At 44.0% G+C, this 11,235-nt stretch overlaps 1 protein-coding gene across 1 annotated transcript in view; it reads left to right on the top strand.

Annotated features, from left to right (window-relative positions):
- The first annotated feature begins 1,678 nt into the window (after window positions 1-1,678).
- Fam107b (family with sequence similarity 107 member B) overlaps window positions 1,679-11,235 on the top strand; it is a 227,721-nt gene continuing 218,164 nt past the window's right edge. Inside the window, exon 1 of the mRNA XM_075970468.1 lies at window positions 1,679-2,095. Coding sequence (XP_075826583.1) covers window positions 1,679-2,095 — 417 coding nt within the window. The remainder of the gene's footprint in view (window positions 2,096-11,235) is intronic.

Here is an 11,235-nt window from a genome sequence, read left to right as displayed (position 1 = left end):
GAGCTACCCTAGTAAACTGTTCATATGTTGCATGTGCCAAGAACTGGGATGCTGGTTTATTTGGACACGCTCCTGATTGGACACTCAGCATTCTGGAGGTGGCAGCAGGACGATCAGGAGTTTGATGTCAGACTGGCATACCTGAAAGTCCCCTTCCCAGAATGAAAGAGAGAAAATAGCATTGTTAGCCCTGAATCTGCTACTTTAGACAATGTTTCTGCTTGTACGTGAATGAGCAGATGAATAAAGCTACATTTAAGAACTGCCTCTCGCCGGGCGGTGGTGGCGCACGCCTTTAATCCCAGCACTCGGGAGGCAGAGGCAGGCGGATCTCTGTGAGTTCGAGGCCAGCCTGGTCTACAAGAGCTAGTTCCAGGACAGGAACCAAAAGCTACAGAGAAACCCTGTCTCGAAAAATCAAAAAAAAAAAAAAAAAAAAAGAACTGCCTCTCATTTCTTCCTGCTGTTTCCAAGCACCCAAAAAAGCCTTGTTAAGCATCATAGCCACCCTTACCTGTAAGGACTATTGAAGGAAGTATGTAATGATCGTGCCTAAACCTAGTGTAACAGAGAGATGGGTAAGAGATGAAACTGATTCCATGCCCCCCGAAATGAGGGGGCCTGCTGAGAGCATGAACTTCCTGCTCCCTCCTGGGAGGAAGGGTTAGACTATGTACTTCTATTTTAAAAGGAGAATGACCTTTTGACCCTGGGAAGTCTGGTACCTTGAACTTGGGGTGATCCTTCCAGCTTTGTCTGCTGGGGTTAGAGGTATGTGCCACCAAACTCAGTTCCACTAACATTTAATTTAATGATTTGGAAAGTGGAAGGGTCTACATGAATTGAATTTATTTAATTTTTAGATCAGGCAACACATATACCCAATTGACTGTCACTCAAAACATGCACAGTGCCTTCAGAAGTGTGCCATACTACATAATTCTAACTCTTAGCCTGGTCTTTTTTTATATTGTTTAAAAAATAACCAGGAACCAGATGCTCAGAAAACAGATTCATGAGCACCTATAGTTACCAGGTCTAGCATGGACTCTGAAGCCGGGACGCTGTTATCAGGGGAAGATTCAGGAAAGATCCAGAAAAGTCTTCATGACATTAGGAACAAACATGGATCTCTCTGGATGAACGATCCAATGCACCTTCTATTTTAATAATGAAGCAGGTGCCAGGGTTGTGGCCTCTCACGGGGGTCTTCATTTGCCATAGATAACTGGGTGGTTTCTGTTTTGTTTGGGTGAATAAATATTTGAAGGCAGAAACTGTAGAAGGTTTTGCGGCTGTTATGATGTTATTGATACACGGCTGACACTGTTATGGTGGATGCTAACAGGCTACATTATCTTTATGCCTCCAAGGTAACCCGAAGCAGCTGTCTATTGCCTTGGCACTACCTTACCCCGGAGCGTCTGCCCTGCTGGGGACTGTAACCCGAGCCAACTGCCTGCCTCACAGAGGCTTCTTTAGCTACTGACAGCAGGAAAGGAAGGAAGAGCGTGAAATCCCCCAGGATGAATGCTTCCTTGCAGGGATAGATAGAGAGACCATCTTGGTGAGGATGGGCCGGCCATCTCCTCTTCAGGCACGGAAATGGTGACTCGAAGGCAACCCGGAAGAAGACTTCCTTTTCTCCTTTGAACTCTGCCATGTATTGCTACAGGTCATGTTGGTGTGGAAAGCGAGGCTCACCAAAAGCCTGACGTTCTCATCTGGAAGGATGCACTCCTTTCCATGCTCGGCTCTGCTGGCTTGTTTTGGTAACACCAGGGAGAATGCTGCCTTTGATCAGTCCAGCTCAGCTGATACTCACTCCACCATCAATGTCCAGCCCATGGCCAAAGCAGGCAGGCATCCAAGTCACCCCAAGGTAGAAGAAGAAAGAGCTCCGGAGAAAAGGCGAGATTCTGATACGCACTCAGAGCAAAATGGTGGTGCCAATGGCAACAACAGCAAACACAACGTTGTCCAGCCCGCAGAGACCCTTGAGAATGTGCCCCGGTGCCTAAGTGATGAGCCAGACCACGAGGCAGTTACTTTCCAGACATCCATCCCTAGACCATCAATTATTGACACGCCGAAGGTGAGTGAGTTTTCCCAGTGCCGTTACAGATGGGGAGGTGTGGGGAGCATTCTGTCATTTTGGGAACTCTCTGGCAAACATCCTTGTTTAAATTCATCACTGCGTAAGACACAGGGAATTCTCACTCGTGAGAGGAAGTGTGTGGAAAGGCTTTTTTCTCAGCCTGTTTTCTGAAGACTTAGGGAGAGAAATGATAACGAGTTCAGAATCTGCGGCAGTGGCGAACTCAACTTTAATGAAGTGGTGTATAAAGATGTCTCAGAACAAACAGTGTCTCCAGAGGGTATATGATGTATGCATATATATATCCACACACATGTAACACACACATACATATGCTTTTTAAAAAACTGATCTATGCTGGGCAGTGGTGGTGCACGCCTTTAGTATCAGCACTAGGGAGGCAGAGGCAGGCAGATCTCTGTCTATTTGAGACCAGCCTGGTCTACAGAGTGAGTTCCAAGACAGCCAGGACTACATACAGAAAAACCCTGTCTTTGGAAAGCAAAAACCAAATCAAATCAAACCAAACAAACAAAAAACTGATCTATAACTTTATAGGTATTAAAACCCACAGTACAACTCTGGGATTTCAGAAATGGTCTTTAGTGCTTCGAATGTATTGTGTATAGAAAATTGGGAATGATGGGGAAAGTTGGAAATGTAAGCAGCCCTATGTACACAGCAGACAGGAAGTGATGAAAATGATATTCATAAATTGCCAGGTAGTAGTGGCACACACCTTTAATCCTAGTACTCGGGAGGCTGAGACAGGGAGATCTCTGTGAATTTGAGGCCAGCTGGTCTACAGAGTGAGTTCCAGGACAGCCAAGGCTACACAGAGAAAAATTCTGTCTCAAAAATAAAAACAAAACAACGAAAAAAATCATAAATGGATGCGTCTGTAACTTTGAAGATTTAAGAACAGGAAGCGGGAAGGGCTTTGGGTTCTGGCCACACCGCTCCCTAAGGCCCAGTCTTGAGTCGCCGTCTTTCCTTTTTTTGTCGTCCTTGAATTTTGATTTTTGCATGTTCTGATTTGGTTGTACACATGATATCACATTTCTTGGCAATCCCAGTTAAGAGGGGTGATTGAGAAAGAGTTTCCTAAAGGGTATATTCCCAAAGATGGTATTTAAGTATATTGTTGTTGTTGCCCTATTAATCTCTTGCCCTATTAATTTAGGACCAGGCTTTTAAGAGCTGCAAAAGTTTTGAGTATTCATTAGTTAGATGTTCTGATTTAAAACTGTTTTTTTTTTCCTCAGCCAGTTTAACAAATAATAGTTTTTTTTTGTTTTTGTTTTTTTTTTTCCTTTTGGTCTGATTTTCTGACTTGGTCTAGAGTCTTTTTAGAAATAAACTATAACTTGTCTAACAGCAAAGATAAAGTTAAAACATAAAATATGGTTCTAATCGACAGTCTATAGCAGTGTTTCTCAACCTTCCTAACGCTGAGACCCTTTAATCCAGTTTCTCATGTTGTGGTGACCCCCAACCACAAAATTATTTTTATTGCTCCTTCATAAATCTAATTTTGCTACTGTTATGAATTGTGAATGTAAATATCTGTTTTCTGGTGGTCTTAGGTGACCCCTGTGAAATGGTCAGTGGACTCCGCAAAGGGGTCGCTATCCCACAGGTTAGGGCCACTGTCTATAGCTTTGTATTAAGGGAGTGAACAGAGATCTGAGGGTGTGGATTGGTAGTAGAGCCTCGCTTAATGTGCTCCAGGCCATGAGCTCCATCTCCAGAACTGCTAGGGAACAAACAGATGATTAACTTGAACTTCATTGTTTGGATTTTTCTGTTCTGAAATTGGGCAAAAGGTTTCACCCCCTGTCTAACAGCACTGATTTTCTTTTTGTTAACATCGCTAAGTCAACCTCCTAAAAAAATCAACATACTTGTTTAGCTTTCTGTGCATACCCATGTATAGATTGAGATATCTGTAGTGGATCTGGGTACACATCAGGGCCAAGTTCACATCAGCTACCTGTTCCAGGGATGAATGCAGCACTGTTTGGACGAGCTAGAAGTGTACATTCTGTTTGGGAAGGGGGTGCAGCAACCCAGCATCCACCCTCTGTTGCTGAGTTAGTAGCAAAGACAAAGGGTTGACCTGATTGGTTTCTGTGACCCAGGGGGCTGACCCGCATTTCACCAGAGGCAATGGAGCACAGTGGGAGTCAGTTCTCTACTTCTTCATGTGGGTCCCAGAGATCAAACTCAGGTCATCAGGCTTGATGTCAAGTGTCTTTACTCACTGAACCATGTTGCCTGCATGAGCCTTAGAATTCTCAAAGGCACAATAAGGGAAGGACGTTGTGATAAAGGAGTCAGGTGAGCAAGACTACTTATTTATAGGAATTGAATGCAGCACGGGAGTAGGTCTATCAGAGTGACCAAAAATGAGGCTGCACGTTGTAGAAATGCCTGGAAAGGCACACGAGGCCCAAAGCGGGGTACCTGGGATGCTAGGGTGAGAGAAGTGGCAGTGGGAGCTTCGGGAATCTTGTGAAGAGCTAAGTCATGTACGGGGTTTCATCAGCTGTGAGACACAAAAGTGATAGAAGGAAAACGCCATAAAATTGAGGGCCAGAGCATGTGATAAGAGGGCATTCCTTGGGCAAGGTGATTGGGCATCTGTGGTGGAATATTAGCTATAGATGTGTTCCATTTACAGTTATGCTGTGGAACATTTGTTTAACGTGTTGCATTCTTTTATGTTGCATTTGTTGAACTTTGTGAAGCTGTGTTACTTTGTCTAAAACATCTGATTGGTCTAATAAAGTGCTGAATGGCCAATAGCTAGGCAGAAGAGAGATGATAAGTAGGGCCGGCAGGTCAAGAGAATAAATAGGAGAAAAGGAGGAGAGTTAGGAGCGAGCAAAGGGGAAAGAGAGGAGGACACCAGGGGCCAGCCACCCAGCCATACAACCAGCCACAGAGTAAGAAGGGAAGAAAGGCAGATAGAGTAAAGAAAGGTAATAAACAAGCCCACGTGTAGAAGAGGAGCAATGGGTTAATTTAAGGTAGAAAAGCTGGCTAGGAACAAGCCAAGCTAAGGCTGGACATGTATAAGTAAGACTAAGTCTCCGTGCATTTATTTGGGATCTGGGTGGCGGGCCCTCAAAGGGGTAAAAACAAACAAACAAATAAAAAACAGCTGCCAAGGACAGGTATCTATTGTAGTTCCGAATTCGAGAGCTCACTGATACAGAGCACCTGCAGCCTGCCTGCCTTTCTTTTCCGCACATTACATGGAGGCTCTCAACTAACCCTAGTGAGGTGTTACAGTCTCATCTGGCTCAGTTTTCAGAGGAAGACATTGGCATTTGCCCAAGGCCACAGAGGGAGGAAGTGGCAGGCTCAGGACTAGAGTCTAGTTCTCTCTGACTCCGAAGTCCTCCCTTTGAAATAGCACGTGCCTCTATTACTAATTACACAGTGCTTGAGGACTTAGAACCAAACAGTCCTATATAAGCCCACTTCCTTTTCAATTAAATTTAAAGTCCACCTACATGCATATGGTGTGTATTTATGGAAACATACAGTATATAAACATCTATCAGCTGGGCTATGGCCTTGGGTTCAATCCCTAGCACTGTAATGTGTATCTATAAATGCATGCATGTGTATGATTATAATTATTAAATTTAAAAATTAATTTGCATAGCATTTTCTGCCATGGTCGCAGGTGTGTAACACTATGGAAAGAGATATTTTTCATTTTCTGTCAGCGACAAAGCTTTGCTGGTGGCTATGGAGAGCTTCTGATTACAAGTGCCAGAGGCTACTCGATTCCCCTAGGTGGATGATGAATGGGCTAGCTTTATTACAATCTTGCCTGGTGGCAGACGTCTTTCCCCTTCAGGTGAACTGATCCTCTTCATGGAAGTGGCTTTGGTAGCCTTAGAATATAACAATATCAAATAAGGACATTGCCCTCAGCCATTTTATGATCAGAGGCGAAAGAGGGTCATTTAAATCCGAAGCAGCATCTATTCTAAGAGGAAAAGCTAGGAGTAATGAAATAACAAACTAAGAAGAAATGAAAGGTTTTTCTTTGGGGTAAAGAAAGGCATATGTATCTATCTTGAAAAGGTGATGTCAGGCCAGAGAGGCAGCTGAGCGGTAAAGGCACTTGTTGCACCGGGCTGACAACCTGAGTTTGTCCCCTGCATCGCGTGCACAAACCGACAAAAATCTAGGTTTTTTAATTTAAAAAGCTATCTTCAACTTTTTTCCTTCTTTCTTACTTTTATTTTTGATAGAGTCTTACTATTTAGCTCTGACTGGCCCAGAACTCGAAATGTAGACCAGAATGACTCTGAACTCATAGACATCTACCTGCCTCTGCCCCTCCAGTGCTGGAGTTAAAGGCATGCAGCCACATACTTGATTTCAGCATTTGTGTTTGTGTGTGTGTGTATGTGTGTTTGTGCCCTTTCCTGTTTCATGCTTTAAATCAAGGTAAAAAGCTTAGAATTGGAATGTGTCTGACAGTTTTGGGTACCTTTGAATTGCCGTTTTTCCCTTGGTAGTGGTCTGACTTCTAGGAGAAGGATCTCATAACCGGTAGAACCATGCAGATCATAGAGTACAGAAAGGCTTCTGTTTATTGCTTTAGCTGGAAGTTACTGCAGTATTCCTCTGTGTGAAGACAGCACTGGTCTGGGAGCTGTGTGTGAATGGATGGACCCGTAAGTCGTTTGCATTCTAGGGGGAGAGACAGACATAGAGGCAGGCAATATCAGCAGAGTGAGAGAAAGCGTAAGCTGTAGATGTCTTACAAGCTCAGGAGGGGGCTCCCTGAAAAGACAGGCCTTGGGAAAACGGGGACAGTTGGTAGACGATTGAGAGAAGGGCTTCCATTGTATACCGTACCCTTCCTAGGTGGCTGGAGCCGCTTCATTCTGCTGTAGCTCGGTACTATAAGTAGAAACTCAGAGTAAGCAAAGCAACACACTAACGAGAGCTTATGCTGGAGAGGAGCACTCCTCCGTTGCTGGTGGGAGTGCAAACTCATCCAGCCACTTTGGAAATCAGTGTGGCGGTTTCTCAGAAAACTGGGAATCAATCTACCTCAAGACCCAGCAATACCACTCTTGGGCATATACCTAAAGGATGCACACTCATACCACAAGAACATTTGCTCAACTGTCTTCATAGCAGCATTATTCATATTAGCCAGACCCTGGAAATAACCTAGATGCCCCTCAACCAAAGAATGGATAAAGAATATGTGGTACATTTATACAATGGAGTACTTACTACTCAGCGGTAAAAAACAATGGCATCTTGAAATTTATATGCAGATGGATGGAACTAGTAAAAACCATCCCAAGTGAGGTAACCCAGACACAGATAGACAAACATGGTATGTACTCACTCATAAGTGGATATTAGATGTAAAGCAAAGGATAACCAGCCTATATTCCACAATCCCAGAGAAACTAGGTAACAAAGAGAACCCTAAGAGAGACATACATGGATCGCTCTGGGAAAGGGAAACAGACAAGATCTCCTGAGAAAATTGAGGGAGAGTGGAAGGGGAGGGGGAGAGGTAAGGGGAGGGAGGAGGAGAACCTAATGGAACAGGATGCTTAAGAAGGGGTAAGGACTGTGAGGGAGAGAAAGGAAAGAGATATCTTGATTGAGGGAGCCATTAAAGAGCTATCGAGAAATGTAGCACTAGGGAAATTCCCAGGCATCCTCAAGGATGGCCCAGCTAAGACCATAAGCAACAGTAGAAAGGATACCTAAACTGGCCTTCTCCTGTAATCAGATTGATGACTACCTTAATTGTCATCATAGAACCTTCAACCAGCAACTGATGGAAGCAGATACAGAGATCTACAGTGAAGCACTGGGCCGAGCTACCAGAGACCAGCCCAAGAGGGAGGAGCAAGAATGTGAGCAAAGAGGTCAATACCATGATGGTGTTACCCACAGAAACAGCTGACCTGAACTAGTGAGAGCTCACTGACTCTGGACTGATAGTGGGGGAACCTGCATAGGACCAAACTATGAATGTGGGGGATAGTTGTGAGTGAGACTTGGATAGTATGTGGGGCCACTGGCAGTGGGACCAAGATTTATTCCTAGTGCTTGAGCTGGTGTCTAGGAGCACATTCTCTTTGGAAGGATACCTTGCTCAGCCTAGATATAGGTGGGAGTGTTGCTGGAGGCCGCTTGTTAGCTTCCCGACCACCCTGACTCAATATAATAATACAGAAACTTTATTATTTGTAATACTGTTTAGCCAATAGCTTAAGCATATTTTTAACTCGTTCTAAACTAATCCATCTCCATTAATCTTTGCATCACCAGATGGCTGTGGGTTACTGGGTAAAGTTTCATTCTGCGTCTGTCTCCAGTAGGGCTACATGAGTTTTCATTGACTCTGCCTTCTTTCCTCTTCCATCGGCTTGGAATTTCCACCCCACACCAGGGGAGGCCCTTAGTCTGGCCTCAAAGTGAAGTGTCAGACTTTGTTGACTCCCCATGGGAAGCTTTACTCTCTGAAGAGTTGATGGGAGTTAGGGGCAAGGGTGAGGCAGGAGGAGGGGAGGGAGTGGGAATGGGTATTTAAATATGTAATAGCTATGTAAAATGATTAAAGATTATATTAGGCAAGGACCTCAGGACCGCGAGGGGTGCACCCACACACTGAGACAATGGGGATGTTCTATCGGGAACTCACCAAGGCCAGCTGGCCTGGGTCTGAAAAAGCATGGGATAAATCCGGACTAGCTGAACATAGAGGACAATGAGGAATACTGAGAACTCAGGAACAATCGCAGTGGGTTTTTGATCCTACTGCACGTACTGGCTTTGGGGGAACCTAGGCAGTTTGGATGCTCACCTTTGGAGACCTGGATAGAGGTGGGCGGTCCTTGGGCTTCCCACAGGTCAGGGAACCCTGATTGCTCTTCGAGCAGATGAGGGAGGGTGACTTGATCGGGGGAGGGGGAGGGAAATGGGAGGCGGTTGAGGGGAGGAGGCGGTTGAGGGGAGGAGGCAGAAATCCTTAATAAATAAATAAATAAATAAATTTAAAAAAATTCTTAACAAAAAAAAGGAAAAAAGAAGAAAGAAAAATGAAGGATCCATGTGGACTAAAGGCTTTAGAGTACTTTCCAGTTGGGGAAAGCTTTTGGTTTTGTTTGTTTGTTTTTGCAATATTTTTATCTCATTCTTGCTCCATGTGGGGGTAACCAGTCTGACACAGGAAGAGAGAATAATTGTGGCTAGGGAAATCATGCTTGGGTGTATTATAACCAAAAACATCTATTATGTGAAAATGAAGGGAAACACCTTAGAAGGACAGTTGCATTTTGGATCAAACTGGTTTTGCAGTCAGATGCAGCACAGCCACAAGCCATCCCTGCTACCTCAGTGGCCTGGGTAAAGATGCAGACTCAGGCAGGCACCATTTTTTCAGGGTATAGACCTTGGCTTTGCTGTCTTTGAGACTGCTATCTTCTTCTTTCATCATCTTTCTCTAAAACACAGTCTTACAATCTTGATACAAATTTTTAAGAACCAAACATATAAATTAGGATGCCTGTTTAGTCATGAATTTTGAGAATTAACTCTCAGGGTTGGAGAGACCACACCGTATGTTCTCTCCATTAAAAAATTTCAAGCAGGAACTGAGGAGATCCCTTTGTTGGTAAAGTTGCATAAGCATGGGAGCTGAGGTTATTCCCCAGGACCTACATAAAGAAGCCAGGCATGGTGGTGCACAGTTATAAACCGGGTGATGGGGAGGGAGAGACAGATAGGTTCCTGAGACTCATTGGTCAGCCAGCCAGTTAATGTAATAATCAGGCTTTAGGATAGTGAGAGACCCTGTCATAAAAAGAATGTAGATGTCTCGGAATGATGCCTGGTTGGAATGACCTCTGTCTTCCACATTCATTCTCACATACATGTATACCTCTGCATGCACCACACATGCAGAAACACACGAACTTATAAGTAAAGATCAAATTGGCATGCAGGCATGCCTGTAGACTATTTTCTTTTCGCTAATTGAAGTAGGATGGTTCAGCTCGCTATGGGCAGTGCAGTCCCTGATCAGGTGGGCCTGGGCAGTATTAGGAAGGTAGCTGGGGCTGGAGAGATGGTTCAGCAGTTCAGCACACTGACTGTTCTTCCAGAGTCAATTTTCAGCACCCACATGGCAGCTCACAGCCATCTGTAACCTAGGTTCCAGGGTATCTGACACCCTCACACCATGCACATAAAATAAATGAATAGTTTTTTAAAAAAGGAGAGAGGTAGAAAGGTAGCTGTATGTGAGCCAGGAAGAAAGTCAGTAAGTGGTGTTTTTCATGGTCTCTATTTCAGTTCTGCCTTGAGTTCTTGCCCTGACTTTCCTCAGTGATGGACTGTTACAGGAAGCACAAGTTGAAATACATCCTTTTCTCCCCTGGTTGCTTTGGTTAGAGTCTTTTTTCCCAGCAACAAAACGTAACAAAAGCAATATCACTGGGAGAAATTCTGTAAGCTACATACTCATCTTTTTGGTACAAATTAAATTTCACGAATTCTTTTCAGAATGAGAGCACCGTTCCCCCCTTGTCCCCCCCCCCCCAATAGACATGATGTTCGAATCCAACAGAACTCTAGCTGGCTGTAAAACAGAGAGACGTTTCCAATCAGAGAAGTTTCCTGCTGAACAGATGACATAACCTTTATAAGTGTTTGAGTTTGCATACTGAGTCATAGGCTTCATGTGGCATTTTTAGTGCACATATGTGTCACTATGCTTTCTTCTTACTTGCTCTTCTTCCCAGCCTCTCTATATCACTCTTGCTGGCTCCTTTCTTCTCCCGAATCATGCCGTCCTCTGCTTTCATGGTGCATGTATTTCATTGCTCTATTTTTATTTTTCCCTTCTCCTTCCTTCTTATTTTACTTAAATAAATATTTTATTAATTCTTTTAGAATTTTATATAATGTACTTTGATCATATTAATCCCCAATCCTCCCCAACTCCAACCGAGATCCACTCCCATTTCTTCCCAACTTCATGTATACAAATTTAAAAACTTCAGTTTGTGTCGTCCATGTTCTTCTGGATGAGGGGCACGGGGCATGGTGGACCTCCCAGGAGTCACCCTTAC

Source organism: Microtus pennsylvanicus, chromosome 4 (genome assembly GCF_037038515.1).
Source record: "Microtus pennsylvanicus isolate mMicPen1 chromosome 4, mMicPen1.hap1, whole genome shotgun sequence".
NCBI lineage: Eukaryota > Metazoa > Chordata > Mammalia > Rodentia > Cricetidae > Microtus > Microtus pennsylvanicus.
Note: the sequence above shows the minus strand (reverse complement) of the source record. Positions and strands in the feature narration are given on the sequence as shown.